At 58.0% G+C, this 15,547-nt stretch overlaps 1 protein-coding gene across 1 annotated transcript in view; it reads left to right on the forward strand.

The window, feature by feature from the left end:
* The window catches only part of FBXL18 (F-box and leucine rich repeat protein 18), a 38,279-nt gene that overhangs the window by 4,951 nt on the left and 17,781 nt on the right, over window positions 1-15,547 (forward strand). Inside the window, exons 2-4 of the mRNA XM_021680250.1 lie at window positions 1,102-1,317; window positions 3,964-5,507; window positions 13,214-13,432. Of these exons, the coding sequence (XP_021535925.1) occupies window positions 1,102-1,317; window positions 3,964-5,507; window positions 13,214-13,432 (1,979 nt within the window). The remainder of the gene's footprint in view (window positions 1-1,101; window positions 1,318-3,963; window positions 5,508-13,213; window positions 13,433-15,547) is intronic.

Consider the following 15,547-nt stretch of genomic DNA (forward strand, 5'->3'; position numbering starts at 1 on the left):
GGATCCCTCCTGGGGAGTGCTGGGAAGATACAGGGATCCCTCCCCACCACGGAGAGCCTGCAGTTCCTTTGTCCTTGATTTGGGGATTTCATGTCCCACCAACCTGGGTTGAACCCCCCTCCCTCTCGGTTGTACCCATCAACCGGGAATGGCGGAAGGCCCAGGTCAGGGGAGAAAACCTTTTGCAGATAGCTGCTGGAACAAACTGAAATGTGTGGACATCTTGCGGGAGGTACAACGCGAGTTCCTAGCCAGCAAGTGTGATAAGGCAGGGTGGCTCCCTGTTAGCTAGTAGTACTGATCTTAATGTCATGAGTGGATGCTGTTTCTTTTTTTTTTTTTTTAATATTTTATTTATTTATTTGATAGAGAGACAGTGACAGAGGGAACACAAGCAGGGGGAGTGGGAGAGGGAGAAGCAGGCTTCCCCTGGAGTAGGGAGCTCGATGCGGGGCTCAATCCCAGGACCCTGGGATCATGACCTGAGCCGAAGGCAGACGCCCAACGACTGAGCCACCCAGGCGCCCTTAGGTGCTGTTTCTTATTCATAAGGACTTGATAGTTTCATTCTTCTGGCTTTTCTTGCCCTTAATCCCAGTGCTGGGACTAGCTGCCCCCGGCCACTGGCTGAGGGCTTGATATCCATCACAGCAACCCCGAGAGGTAAAGTCACTGTTGTTAGCCCCAGTTCTTACTGTTCCTTGATAGAATTCTCCCACCCAAGTGTTTTAAGAATCCAGTATGATGTTGGGACAGCGGGAGAATAGCAGCTTTCACAAGCGGATGGCCCTGGCCAGTGGTCCTAAGTTGAGTCTGAAACATGCCAGACTTGATAGGAGACCTTTAGTAGGAAAAAATCCCTTAAATTTGGAAAAGAATTGAAGTTTCATTTTGAATCCCTTACTTTTGGCGAGAGATCCTAGTGTGCAGATCTAAAAGGGGCTTTTGAAGAGTATCATGGCTTCTTGCTCTGGTAAAAGCACCTTCTTTCCCACAGACTATGGCGAGGGCTGCTCTTGGCACCTGTCCTTGGTTGAGGAGGCCAGGATGAAGGCCACCCTTGGGGAGCCCATGGGAATTCGGTGTTGCCCTTATTTTCAGGACACATCCAACGATGACGACATGCCCCCTGCAGCAGCCGCCATGGCGGTGGGCGCCCACCTTCTCGGCTTCTCAGATGAGATCCTGCTGCACATCCTGAGCCACGTCCCCAGCACAGACCTGGTTCTGAACGTCCGGCGCACCTGCCGGAAGCTCGCGGTGCTGTGCCTGGACAAGAGCCTCACCCACACCGTGCTGCTGCAGAAGGACTATGAGGTGAGGCAGGGGTTGCAGGGGTGGGACAGCCCACATGCCCACCTGAGGACTAGCATAGCTGGGCAGTGGGGCGCCGTGTGGCTGGTGACAAAGGGGGCGGGCGCTCAGAGTCCTGACTGGCTCAACCTCTGAGACACATGAGGTGATGAAAGCTAGAGGCCGAGAGTTGCGGGTAGTGGGCCACCCAGTCGGGGGGCATCCGGCAGATGCCCAGGAGTGGGTTCTGGAACTTTCTTGGTGGTGTGGGGAGGCACCATCTTACCCTCTAGCAGCTGCGTGTGGGCCTTCAGCTGCTTTGCACCCTCCTGGCTGGGCTTCTAAGTGTCCGTTCTTCTGATGGGTGGGACAGATGTTGCCTTGTGCTTTTACCTGGCCTGGGTAGGGTGCTGGGGTGTCCACGGTGCTGTTTCCATCCAGGGCTGGGCTGTTCCTATATCCTCTTTCCAGAAGCCACTGTGTAGGACTTTTTCTTGTGGACTTCTGGGAGTTCTCTTGTACTCTGGATCCTTTTTCAGATACCCGTATTGTGAGTATTTTCTCTCAGACTCCGTGGTTTGCCTTTCTGTTGTTTTTTTTTTTTAACAGTATCTTTTGAAGAGAATAAGTGTTTAAGTTGAAGTGCAATTTATTGATATTTTTCGAGTTCATATTTTTTGTAATCTGTTGAAGAAAACTGTTAGACCTGAGGTTGTGAAGATTTTCTGCTACGTTGTCTCGTAGAAGCTTTATAGCTTTAGCTCTTACGGTAAGTGTGCGATCCCTGTTGTGTTAATCTCTATATGTGGTGTGAGGTAAGGATCAAGGGTTCCTTTCTTTGCATACGGCTCTTCAGTTGTTCCAACATCACTTATGGACACGGTTGTCCTTTCCTCAGTAAGTGCCTTGCAAGTTTTTTAATTATGTTTTTACATTTTAATTCCAGTACAGTTAACATACAGTGCTATATTAGCTTCAGGTGTACATCACCTGGTGCTCACCACAAGTGCACTCCTCAGTCCCCCGCCTCCCCTCTGGTCACCATTACTTTGTTCTCTGTAGTTAAGTCTGTTTCTTGATTTGTCTCTCTCTTTTTTTCCCTTCGCTCTTTCGTTTCTTAAATTCACATATGAGTGAAATCATACAGTATTTGTCTTTCTTGGACTTAGTTCACTTAACATTAAGCTCTCTAGCTCCATCCATGTTGTTGCAAATGGCAAGGTTTTATTCCTTTTTATGGTTGCCTTGCAACTTTTGTTGAAAGTCAGTTGACGACATATCTTAAAGATAACAATAGAGGTCTTGACTGGAACCCAAATTTTAGGAGACTGTGGGAGGGGTTCCTAACTGTTGTCACTGGCTGTGAAGCTTTGCATTTGAACCCCGAGTGAGGCCCCTCCAGAGCTTGGTTCTCTCTGTGAGAGCATGCTGTGCTCCTCTCTGCTGGGAGAGTGGGGGTGTGCGGGGAGGCTGAGCTGACTCCCCAGAGCCAAGGTCAGGCTTCCTGCCTGGGAGAGTTCTTTCCTGGAGAGGGAGGGGCAGGTGCCCCCAGCGCAATGTCGCAGCACCGTGTATCTGGAGCATTGGAGATGCTCGTGTCCTGCGCGAGTCTACCTGAGAGAAGCGATCGGGATGCACGCACACCACGTGCGCGGGCGCTCCAGGCAGTGTTGCTGCTGAAGGCCTCCTTGGCAGCGGCCAGGACGTCCTGCTGTTGGCCCCCGGGTCCCCTCACTAGACGTACCGTGGCTCACCTGAGCAGTCCACGGTAGGTGTTGGAGGAATACTTAAGATGTGAAAATGCAGATGATGTAAAGGATCAAGTTTTCAGGGCACGATTCCATTGTGTGATTCAGAAAACCCCAAGTCAGCATAACACGTACCATCCTGGCCATTTTTAAGTGCGTGTTGCTGTATGTTACGTGGTGCATCCATTTGTGGTGGTGTACCAGAGCTTTTCCATCACCCCGAACAGAAACTCTGGATCCTGTGAGCAGTGACTCCCTATTCACCTCCCCCCAGCCCCTGGTAACCTCTGTTCTGCTTTCTGCTAGTGAATTCGCCTCTTCTGGGTAATTCGTGTAAGTGGAATCACACAACATGGGATCTTTTAGGACTGGCTTCTTTTCCCTTGGGTGACGTCCTCAAGGTTCACCCACGTTGTGGCGTGTGTCAGAGCTTTGCTCCTTTCCGTGGCTACATAGTCTTTCCTTGTATGTGCAGACCATGTTGGTTCTGTCTGTCGGTGGGCGTTGGGTTGTTTCCGTCTCCTGGGACTAGTGCTGCTGTGAACATCGGGGAGCGGGGAGTGAGTCCCTGTTTTTCCCGTTCCCTCAGGCACACGCCTAGCAGGGGAATTGCCGGGTCACATGGTCACTCCGTGTTTAGCTTTTTGAGGAACCAGCACACTTTTCCACACCAGTTGCACCGTTTTTACATTCCCACCTAACTGGGGCCTCTTGACTGTTGGCCTGTGGTAGGTGAGCGTGTGGGAGGGGGAGGAGGGGCCAGTTCTCCCCTCCAGTGTCTCCCCTCCGCTGGACTGGTGAGGCCCTGAGTGTCATGGGGGAGGGCGCGACCTGAGGGGTAAAGGCGAAGGAGTCGCCTGGGTGTCTTCAGCCCCTTTCCTTCCTTGACCACCCCGCCCCCCATTCCCGGCCTTTCCTGCAGGCGAGCGAGGACAAAGTGAAGCAGCTGGTGAAGGAGATCGGCCGGGAGATCCAGCAGCTCAACATGGCCGGCTGCTACTGGTTGTCGGGTGCCACTGTCGAGCACGTGGCCCGCTGCCGCAGCCTGGTCAAGGTGAACCTCTCGGGCTGCCACCTGACCTCCCTGCGCCTCTCCAAGATGCTCTCGGCCCTGCAGCACCTGCGCTCCTTGGCCATCGACGTGAGCCCCGGCTTCGATGCCGGCCAGCTGAGCGGCGAGTGCAAGGCCACGCTGAGCCGCGTGCGGGAGCTCAAGCAGACGCTGTACACGCCCTCCTATGGCGTCGTGCCCTGCTGCACCAGCCTGGAGAAGCTGCTGCTCTACTTCGAGATCCTGGACCGCACGCGCGAGGGCGCCATCCTCTCGGGCCAGCTGATGGTGGGCCAGAGCAACGTGCCCCACTACCAGAACCTGCGGGTCTTCTATGCGCGCCTGGCCCCGGGCTACATCAATCAGGAGGTGGTACGGCTCTATCTGGCCGTGCTCAGCGACCGCACGCCCGAGAACCTCCATGCCTTCCTCATCTCTGTGCCTGGCAGCTTCGCCGAGAGCGGGGCCACCAAGAACCTCCTGGATTCCATGGCCCGCAACGTCGCGCTGGACGCCCTGCAGCTGCCCAAGTCCTGGCTCAACGGCTCATCCCTGCTCCAGCACATGAAGTTCAACAACCCGTTTTACTTCAGCTTCAGCCGCTGCACGCTGTCCGGCGGCCACCTGATCCAGCGGGTCATCAACGGCGGGCAGGAGCTCCGCAGCCTGGCGAGCCTGAACCTCAGCGGCTGTGTCCACTGCCTGTCCCCGGACTCCCTGCTCCGCAAGGCGGAGGACGATATCGACAGCGGCATCCTGGAGACGCTGGTGGCGTCCTGCCGTAACCTGCGCCACCTCAACCTCTCGGCCGCCCACCACCACAGCTCCGAGGGCCCGGGCCGCCACCTCTGCCAGCTGCTGGCCCGGCTGCGCCACCTGCGCTCCCTGTCCCTGCCCGTCTGCTCCGTGGCCGACTCGGCGCCGCGGGCCGACCGCGCGCCCGCCCAGCCCGCTATGCACGCCGTGCCCCGCGGCTTCGGCAAGAAGGTGCGCATCGGTGTGCAGTCCTGCCCCAACCCCTTCTCGGGGCAGGCGGGCCCTCAGCCTTCCTCCGTGTTCTGGTCTCTGCTGAAGGACGTGCCCTTTCTGGAGCGCCTCGAGCTGATCGGGTCCAACTTCTCGTCCGCCATGCCGCGCAATGAGCCCGCCATCCGCAACTCCCTCCCGCCCTGCAGCCGGGCGCAGAACGTCGGGGACTCAGAGGTGGCCGCCATCGGGCAGCTGGCGTTCCTGAGGCACCTGACGCTGGCCCAGCTGCCCAGCATCCTGACGGGCTCCGGGCTGGTCAGCATCGGCCTGCAGTGCCAGCAGCTGCAGTCGCTCTCGCTGGCCAACCTGGGCATGATGGGGAAGGTGGTCTACATGTCCGCCCTCTCGGACATGCTGAAGCACTGCAAGCGGCTGAAAGACCTCAGGTGAGGGGGCTCTGGCAGCTCCTCTGCGGCCTTGGCGGGCCCCGTGGAGGCGTGAAGGGCGGCGGGGGGACGTGGGTAGCACGGCCTCTCATTCGGCAAATGTTTGCGCACCTACTGCCCCTCTGCCGAGATGGGCTGAATGAGGGGCGGGCTGGCCTCCAGTGGCTGAGAGTCTGGGCGGGGCCGACAGGGGCCCCCGCAGGCGGTGACTGGACAGGGGGGCAGCAGTGGGCGGAGTCCAGGGAGGCAGGCGGGAGGCAGGGATGCGCTCAAAGATGCTACTGCGCGCGGTCCTGCTCCGTCCTCCTGACGGCCCCGCGAGGTGGCTATTTTTGCTCCCATGCAACAGCTGGTAAGCGGGGCAGCCGGGAGCTGAACTCGGGGCTTTCTGTCCGACTTTGTGCATTGTCGGAGCTACGAGTCCGTGAGCTGGGAGACTCGAGGCCGAGGCTTGCTGGGAAAGCAGGCAGCATGTGCTGCAGCCCCCGCGGTCTTGCAAAAACGCATGTGTCCCAAAGCACAGGCGAGGTGGGGCGGGGAACCAGGTGAGGTGAAAGGACTTCAGCTGGTGCAGGGGGGCGGGCCGATTTCCAGTTGGGAGAGGCCCCCCCCACCGGCGCCCCACCTGGACAGGAGGGGCTGGGACAGAGGAGCTGGAGAGGGCTGGCGAAGCGGGGGCCGCACGTGGTTGGGAGATGACGGTGGCCTGGGGCAGGAGGCAGGCTGGTCGGAGAGAGTGAGGGCAGAACCCACCAGGCCCTTGTCACAGGGGCCCAGACGCGGAGTGGACTCTACCGAATCGAGCTGTGGAGTGAGGGGGGCTCTCGTGAGGACCCAGCATTTAAAGGGGAAGAGCCTCTGTTGACTCGAGACGTGTTTGAAAATCTTGACAGATCTGATCTTGCAAAATTGCACTGTTTCCTAGAAACTACTGGAAAGGTATGGCGGCAGCGGACCCCAGCTCTCGCCTCAGGTTGGGGAGGAAGTGGCGGCGGAGTGTGGATCTGTTAGCTGATCTCTCCGTCAGGCTGGAGCTGAGGGGTGGACGGCTGGGTGGGGGCGGCGCCAGGGGCCCTGAGACGAGTGTGTCATTGTCCGCGCGCACTTTGTGCCTTTGGTGAGGCCAGGTGCTCAGCCAGGGGCTTCTGGGCACCGTCTGGTTTAATCCCCGGGACAGCCCTCCGTTGTTCCCATTTCACAGACGAGCCAGTGGAAGCTTGATGGAGGAGTTGAGGTTCACCCAGCTCAGTCTTACTCCAGAGCTTGACCTTGGCCCCGGAGCCGTGCAAAATGGAGACTTCTGTGTCCTTTGCTGACCTCCACTCTCCCCTCAGAAGGGGTCACGTGACAGGAAATGGGCCAGATTTGCATTGGAGCTGGCAGGGGCTTTGTGGCTCACACCCCGGAGCCTTGCACAGCTCCGCCGCAGACTGCCTCCGCTTCCCCTCCAAGTGCAGTACGGACACTGAGGCTCCCTGAGGCCTTGCTCATCGGGGGCTGAGAGGCCCAGGGCCCAACCCCAGCCTTCCACGCGGCAGAGCAGGTGTTTTCCTGCCATGTTGGATTCACACGCCCTGGATTCGCAGCTTGGGTCCTCAGCCCGAGTGTCCTCAGAGCCCCGTATTTGGGAGTTGTTTATGCTGTGTCCTGCGTGTTCCAGTTACACTTGCTTTGAGAACCTGCTTTGAGCCAAAGTTAACTTCATTCGAGTTTTATTGTCCAGTGTCTGTGAGACCCTGTAGCCACGTGCAGAGCTGCGGGTGCTGGGCTCTGGCTGTGCCTCCCCAGACGCTTCTGGAGCTTGCCCAGAGGTCATACAGGAGGTCGCGAGAGGGTTAAGGGCGTGCGATGGGCAGAGTTGCTGTTCCCGTTGCAGGGCCTTTGGGACCCTCTGTCCTGCTCCAGGTGGGCCCGGCACTCCTGGCCACTGGCTTCCCAGGGCTCGCGGGAGCGAGGACTGCAGGCCTGCTCTTTGCTTCTTGACGCCCGCCCCCTCCATGTTCCTTTTCCTGCCCACCTCTGCCTCATGGCCCTCATCGAGTCCTCTGTGTTACTTTCTCCGGCTTGGGCACTTCTGCTGGGGTGGGGTGGAGGAGAGGCCCTGACCGCAGCAGCCAGCCCCCTCCACCACCCCCTGCACGGGATGGGCCTTTCCGACTTCTGAGGTGCCCACGCTTGCCTTCCTGCCTGTTTGTTTGTGACACCAGGAATCTGCGACCTCTCTGTTCACTGGTTCTTTCTGCCCAGCACCTTGTCCCTCCTTGCTTCTTCCTGTGCCTTTGCTATCATGTCACTGGCCTTTCTGGAAGAAGTGGTGGTAAGTGCATGGTCAGGAGGCCACATGTCACTGGAAGGTGCAAACAGATCCCTACATTTTTTTTTTTTAATTTTATTTATTTATTTGAGAGAGAGAGAGAATGAGAGACAGAGAGCATGAGAGGGAAGAGGGAAGAGGGCAGAGGGGGAAGCAGACCCCCCGCTGAGCAGGGAGCCCGATGTGGGACTCGATCCTGGGACTCCAGGATCATGACCTGAGCCGAAGGCAGTCGCTTAACCAAATGAGCCACCCAGGCGCCCTGGATCCCTACATTTAACAAACAGAAGACTCTGCAGGTCTGTGACCCTGCTAACCTACGGGAGTCTGTGATTAGGAATTGAATGTTCCTTAATGAGGGGAGGCTGAGTGAGCATTTGAGGTCGAATATCACCAAATTCGGAGTCAAAGTATTTTTGGATCTCTCATCTCTCATCTTTGCCATCAGTTTTTTTTTTTTTTTTTTTTTGCCTTCTTGCCAGCCCATTAAGCCTTGTACCTTTTCTGACTGGACTGTGGTCACACCGTTTGGTCATCATCGGGGAGTGTTGGATAAAAACGGAAACTGATGAAGGTAAAATAAAGTAACACAGTCACGTAATTCAGCAAGTCAGAGTAGTTGAAATCTCTCCCCCAAACACCTGCCTCACTCCAGAGCATTCAGTGTCTGGTGCCTGTAGGACCGCTTAGAGACAGCAGGTGCTCCCGGCTCCCTGGGCTGCTGGCCCCTCCACCTCGGGCAGCAGGGAGTGGGCGTGGCGTCTGAGCTGGTTCACCCCCCCCCCCCCCCGGCACTCCCAGGTCCTTCACCTGTGAAGTGGGCCTGGTAAGCCCAAAGGAATTTGTACCTGTAAGGTCTACGGAACAGGGCTTGGCATCTGCGGTCCCCGTGATGGTTCTTTCTCCATCTAACAAATATGTGAACACCTGTTATGCTGGGTTCTGTCCTGGGCAGAGAGATCCTTGTCCCTGGGGAGCTGACATTCCAGTGGGGAGAGCGGGCCAACAGTGCACGGAAGAAAGAATGTGGTTTATGAGAGAGTAAGGGATGCTGGGGAGAAGGAAGCAGAGCGGGCTCAGGGATGAGGGAGGGCAGGCGGTGGTGAGCGTCATGAAGGTGAGATTTGAGAAAAGATTCCACGAAGTTGAGTTAGCAAAGTACAACCTGGGAGGAACATTCCAGCCGGGCGGAGCGGCACGGAATTCAGTGTCTGTGAATCACAGGCGACTTACGTTTGAACGAGTTAACATGAAATAGACTCAGGCATGCAGTTTCTCAGCGGTACGAGCCACATCTCAGGTGCTCGGTGAGCGCACACGTTCTTGGCTGCTGCAGTGGACAGGGCACATGTGTGGAACGTTCCCGTCTGCACGGAAGGTTTTGCTGGACAGAGCCGAGTCCGTGCCAGGGCCCAGGGATGGGCTGTGCGGGTGTTTCAGGAGCAGCCAGGGGCCCGTGTAGCTGGAGGGGAGCAGAAGGGCAGGTGACCCTGCTGTGTCCAAACAGACGGGTGGGGCAGGAGGCTGCGTCCGACACTTCAGGGAGAGATCGGAGTTTGCTGATTGATCGGATCCCTGGGGCGGGGGGGGGGGGTCAAGGTGGGTCCCGATGGTGCAGAGGCATTTGGCCCGAGCAGTTGCGCTGATGCGGCACCATCAGTGGACAGGGGGAGGCTGTGTGGCTCGGCTGCGCGCGTGTAGGCCGGAGTCTGTGAGGCCGTGGGGTCACTCAGCAAGAGTCGGGGTGGAGGAAGTCAGCAGAGCCGACTGAGCAGGAGCCGGCGGGAGGGCGGGCAGGGCTGAGGATGCAGAGGGAGCCAGGAGGTGTCCCGGGAGCTACGGGAAGGGCTGGGGGTGCCGACTGCGGTCGCATTCTGCTGGCAGACTTGTCACGGCTGCCGGGTGCTTTTCCCGCGCGTCCAGGTTTGACTCCTGTAACATTTTGAACAACCCCGGGAGTAGAGCTGTTGTCCCATTTTGCAGATGAGGAAAGTGAGGCCCAGAGGGCTGAGGAGCTTGCCTAGGTGATACAGCTGGTCTGTGGGCCCCTGGTAGTGCGTCCTGCCTCCCGGCGCCGGGGAGCATCGAAGAGCGGGACACAGCAGCATTTGGTGGTCACCGAGTGGCTTCCCCGGCTGGAATGTGATCCTTGTGGTGAGGTCCTCCCTGGGAGCAGGGCCATGCATGCATGATGGGTTTTGTGGCTGGGGCGGCCCGCAGGACCTGGGATAAATGGGTTTTGTAGGTCAGCCCGAGAACTTGACTGCCGCTCATAATGGACTCTCTGTGCACGCCGGCTGCTGAGAACCATGTCTGATCAGAGCTGGGGACTGCCTGTTCAGAACAAACACCACTTCCTAAAATGCGGCCAAATGGCCCCGTTCCTCTGGATTTCTGCCTTCTGCGGCAAGCCGAGCCCAGGGAGGCTGGAGTGAAAGGAGCAGGTGGTACTTGCCCGCCTGCCGTGCGCAGGAGCCGCAGAGAAGAAATGGTGCTCCAAGCTCGGGAGAGACTGGCACGCTGCTTCTGGGGCCGCCTCCCTGGGCAGCCCCTGCTCTTCCCAGTGGGAGGTCCCCGGCCGGCCAGCTGCGGCCACCACTGTCCCCATCAGCGAGGCCCATCAATTTGAGCTTTGTGCCCGCCGGGACTCCTGGCCGGGAGCTGCATCCGTGCAGCCAGGGCCGCTCCTGCGGGGAGGTCGGGCAGGAACACGTCGTTCCGAGGCGCACCTTGGCAGAGAGAGGGTTACAGCCTGCACAGAGAAGGGCACCTTCTTTCCCAAGACTGATTAAGCCCTGCCTCACGGGGGAGGGAGGGGAAAGCATTACCCTGAGTCACCCTGGGCTGCTCATGACCTCAGAACCAGGGCAGCGTCTGGGCGGAAGCGAGAGGGCTGGTTTGGACCCAGGCCCTGGAGGCTGTGCCAAGTCTGCCCCAGAGGCCTAGGCCCCGCTGGAGGTGGGTGGGCAGATGGGGGTGCTCCCTGAGCACCTTCCTGTGTCCACAGAGCCATGGGGAGACCAGGCTGCCTCTCGGGGAGCGGGCTCCGGAGGCCAGATCCTCACTGGTTGGAAGGTTGAGGCCTGGCTGGGAGGGAGCAGGACCACGGGCCCCCCAAGGCAAAGGTGATTGTGACGGATCATTTTTGTCATCCCCAGCCCCACCGGGCTGGGAGCGGAAGGGAGGTTTGGACGTGTGGGCCCTGCCTGTCCAGGCAGCTGGTGGAGTGGATAGGCCTGCCCCCATCCCAAACACCTGTTGCAGGCGGCTTCCTTCAGAGTGGGAGAGCCTGGAAGTGGTGGGCTAGCTGAAAACTGTTTAAAAGCGTGTGTGAACACAGCACTCACACACTACTTACTGGGTTTGTAACCGAGATCTGGGGCGGGTAGCGTGGACCCACAGCGCCATCTAGTGACCAGGGCGCCCCAGGCCCGTGCTTCCTTTCCTGCCGCCTGCCCCAGGGGCAAGCCTGAGCCGCAGGCCCCGGTCTGGACTTCCGCCCCTCCCATTTTCCCACCTTCAGGTCTGCAAAGGGATGCTTACCTCAGGACTTTGAAGAGAATAATTTGTTTTTGAAAGAATGCAAGAATGTGTTCAAACATTTTCTCTTTTAAAAAAATTTGCATTCCTAACTGGGCTGACATTTGCTTGCTGTCTGGGCCCTGCGTGACTTCGGTTGTCACCTTGTCCTTGCTTGGGGTGCATTAGGACTGCACACAGCCACCTTCGCATCTCTGAGGGGCACCGCTCTCTGCTCACGCCTGTCTGAGTTCTTGCTTTAAGGATGGAATTCATTCAGTGGGGTCTGGGGTAAGGCCTGGGCTCCACATCTAGTGCATGGCCCGTTTGGGTCTTGTTTGGCTTTGAGGACTGGGGGGCCATCCCATGCCCTACACCCAGTCCCGGTCGGATCAGCCTCTCTCAGGATGTTGCTGCATTCAGAGTATTTGGGGTCTCTCTCCCCTTGGGGGCTGGGACAGGACACTCCGTCCCCAGTGCAGACCTGCCGCCTTGTGGTTGTGGGTGTGGGCATTTCTTGCTCATCCTAGAAACTTCTTTTATGAGCGCTGCACTGTCCCGCGGCGCGATCCCCGCATGTACGTGCGGTGCTGTGCCTCTGCATGGCCTTCTTGTAAGGAGCCCGCCGCTGGATCAGAGCCCCCTTGTCCAGCATGACCTCATGCTAACGCCATTGCATCTGCAAAGACCCTGTTTCCGAGGAAGGTGTGTTCACGGGTGCCAGGGGTTAGGACTGTGACATATCTGGGCGGGGAACACAACTCCCACCAGCTCCCCTCTCCCTTCTAGTTCTTGGCCCTCCTCCTGGCAGCTCCTGGAATCCTGTTAGCTTCCTCCAGCCCTCCCTTCTTCCACTGGCTCTCACTCTGGAGGGCTCCTGTGGCCTGTGGCCCAATGTCCTGCCACAAATCCGGCATCTGCTGGTTCCACAGCCGTGTTCCCAGCTGGTGCTGAACTGCTGTGTCAGTTTTCCTCAGCGCCTCTAACGGTGTGTCCCCAGCACATCGCTCTGCTCGGAACTGCTCTGTCCTCTGGGCTTTGCGTCTGGGTGTGCAGAAAGGTCTGGAAGGGTTTGGAGTGTTGTCCTCCACTCCGCGTTCCCGGGTCTTGCTCTCGTCCCTGTGGCGGGAGAGTCAGGGCTGACCCCAGCGCTCCCTCCTGCCAGTGCCGAGGCCCTGCCCGGTGGCCAGTGTGGCTCTTGCCGTCTTTTCCTGTCTGTCTCTCTAAAGCAGGTCTGACCTGGGTGGATCCCCAGTTTTTCTTTGGTGGTTGTCCGCAGCTGAAGTCCTGGCTTTGTAGCTTGGCTCCTCTTACCCTTGGCTCCCCGCTACAGGACTGTGGATCTGCCCGGTACCTCCCCACCCTTCCCCGTGTGGCCAGAGCGGCCCCGGCCCCGCCTGACTCGGGCGCCTCTCCCACCCCAGCCTCCAGATCCCCTCCCTGTCCCTTGGCATTGCTCCGTGCATCGCAGGCGAGCAGTGATGTGTGACAGGACCGTATCTAAGTACATCTCCCTGCCCCCTCGCCCGGCAGGTCAGCATTTGAGGTGTGTGGGGGGTTGCTGAGCAGGCAGGGCTGCAAACGTGGTGGCCTCTAGGCTCCGAGCAGTGACTTGGCTGGGGTCTCTACAGTGGCTGGCTGCTTGCGTCGGGCCTGCGGCGTGCCCCCCCCAACTCGGGCTCTTCTGGGAAGACCTCGGGGTGTGAGTGCTCTCGCAGCGCTCCAGGGGGTTGTGGTGTAGCCCGGCGTGGGACAGCTGGTGTAGGCCCTCTTTAGCTCCTAAACACAGGCTTTGGGGGCGCCTGGACCAAGAGGCTCCCGCGGCCGGCGCGCCCATCAGCAGCGCGGAGCTCACTGTCCTGTCCCCCCACAGGTTGGAGCAGCCGTACTTCAGTGCCAACGCCCAGTTCTTCCAGGCGCTGAGCCAGTGCTCCGCACTGCAGCGTCTCTGCCTGGTGTCGCGCAGCGGCACGCTCCAGCCCGAGGCCGTGCTGGCCTTCATGGCACACTGCCTGCACGTCGTCGTGTGCCACATGTTCACCGGGGAGTCCCTGGCCACCTGCAAGAGCCTGCAGCAGTCCCTGCTCCGAAGGTGAGTGCCGAGGGTGGGCGGGCGCTGGGGGCGGCTCGCCGCCTGGTGGCTGCCCGCCGCTTGGTGGCTGCCCCCTCGGGCTCTGCGCGGAGCCCAGCGGTACCTTCACGGACGTAGTGCCTGCAGAGATGGCCTGAGAACAGACTGGCTGCCCTTCCCCGCCGTGCCTCACCTCCCGGGCACTCCCTCTGCCACACGCCGATTTCTGCACAGTTGAGGCGCAGAAGTACTCTCTCCATGCCCAGCTTGCTGCCCCTGCAGTACCGTTCTCCAGATGCGGGTACCAGGATCGGTCAGCCTGCAGACCTTCGCGGTCCCTCAGCCCCGTCCCTGGACCTTTTCTGTTCCAGGGTTTGATCCAGAACCGCTCCTCACGCTCGTGGTCACGGCTCCTTAGCCTTGTTCGGTCTTTGACAGTCCTCAGTCTTTCCTGGTCGTTCATGACCGTGACACTTGTGAAGAACACTGGCCGGGTGTTTGGTAGAACGTCCATGAGTTTGGACCAGAAATCCACGGAGGTGACGCCGTGTCCTCAGTGTGCTGTGCCCGGGACACAGGGTGTTGGCATGTCTTCTCATTGGTGTCTGCGTGTTTCTCGGCTGTGAAGTCACATTATTTCTTTGGCTTTTTTCTTTGAAGATTTTATTCATTTATTTGAGAGAGAGAGGGACAGAAAGTGAGTGGGAGAGAGAGGGAGAGAGAATCTGAAGCCAACTCTGAACTTTGAGCACAGTCATGGGGCTCGATCCCACGACTGCAAAATCACGACCTGAGCCGAAACCAGGAGTCGGACGCTCAACCAACTGAGCCACCCAGGCGCCCCCATTTTTCCTTTTCTAATTAACAAGCATCTTGTGGAGAGACACTTTGTGAGAGTCTGCAAATACCCTTTTCTGTCGGAGTTTTATCTGCTGATTTTAGCGTCCATCGATGGATCTTGCCAGTGACAGTTGTTACTTTGATATTTGGCTAATGACTGTTTTCAGTTTCTTTCATTCCTCCTAGATTTGTTACTGGGAACTGTGCTCTTTGAAGGAACCTGTCCCTTCTCCACATTTACTTACTTAACATTTCTTTATGTTAGTACAGACTCATGGATGTTTATCTTATTCAGTGGGTTTTCATCATGCTCACACTGTTCATGTGGTTGCACAGATTGTTCCAGATTTGGCCGTGGGGGTGTTCTTTCAGACTGGGTCCTGTGCCCTTGAAACATGCCCCTTCCTTTTCTGAGCACTTCCTTCCTTCCTGTCACTATCACACATTCCAGTCCCAGGCCTGAAACCAACCATTTCTTCGTGGATGGAGCCTGGCTCCTTTTATTGGAGGGTGGAATTAGAAACCGAGGTTGGGTGTTGGGTGTGCTCACTGGGCTGGGGTGTCATTGCCTCCAGGCCCCCTCGTGGACAGAGCGGGAAGTTCATCTGCATGTGTTCTTACACACACACACACACACCACCCCACCCCCGTACACACACACACACACACACACACACCCCACCCCACCCCACCCCCGTACTTCCTTATCACCCGTTTGCATCGACATTAAAAACGAGTTCATACGGATGCCTTGCATCCCAGCCCAGTATCCCAGAGTTCTTGCAGGCTCCCCCTCCTTCCTCATGACTTACCCGCCGTCGGTGAACAGCCTGGCTGTCACCATCCACAGTGTGTTTGCTGGTTCATTCCGCTCTAGTGCGCACACGTAAGGCAGTTTTGAAAACCCAGCTCACTGCCTGGAGGGTGGTATGTGTTCACGCTCTTGCCCGATGCTTGTGGTATCCTGCCTTCCAGGGTTACCCAGGATCGTTCTGTGCTTCCCACCCCCTTCAGTGTGGTTGCGTCGCTTGTTTGTAATGCAGTCAGGTTCCCTTATTACTGCATTATATTGCACTGGGGATTCACACGACGTCCTGGTAGGTTTGATTTGTCCGGGGTTTTGGTATGTGAAGCCTCACTGTGACTCAGAGTCGGTTCTCTACCAAGTGGCGTCCTTGGAGAAGTGCCGCCCCGTGTCCCCTTCCCTCCACCTCGCCGCCCCTGCAGACAGGTGGTCTTGTCACTTCTTGGTTATTCTTTCCGTATTTTTTTGCACAAATGAATGGATAGTATTTT

This window comes from Neomonachus schauinslandi, chromosome 5 (assembly GCF_002201575.2).
Source record: "Neomonachus schauinslandi chromosome 5, ASM220157v2, whole genome shotgun sequence".
NCBI lineage: Eukaryota > Metazoa > Chordata > Mammalia > Carnivora > Phocidae > Neomonachus > Neomonachus schauinslandi.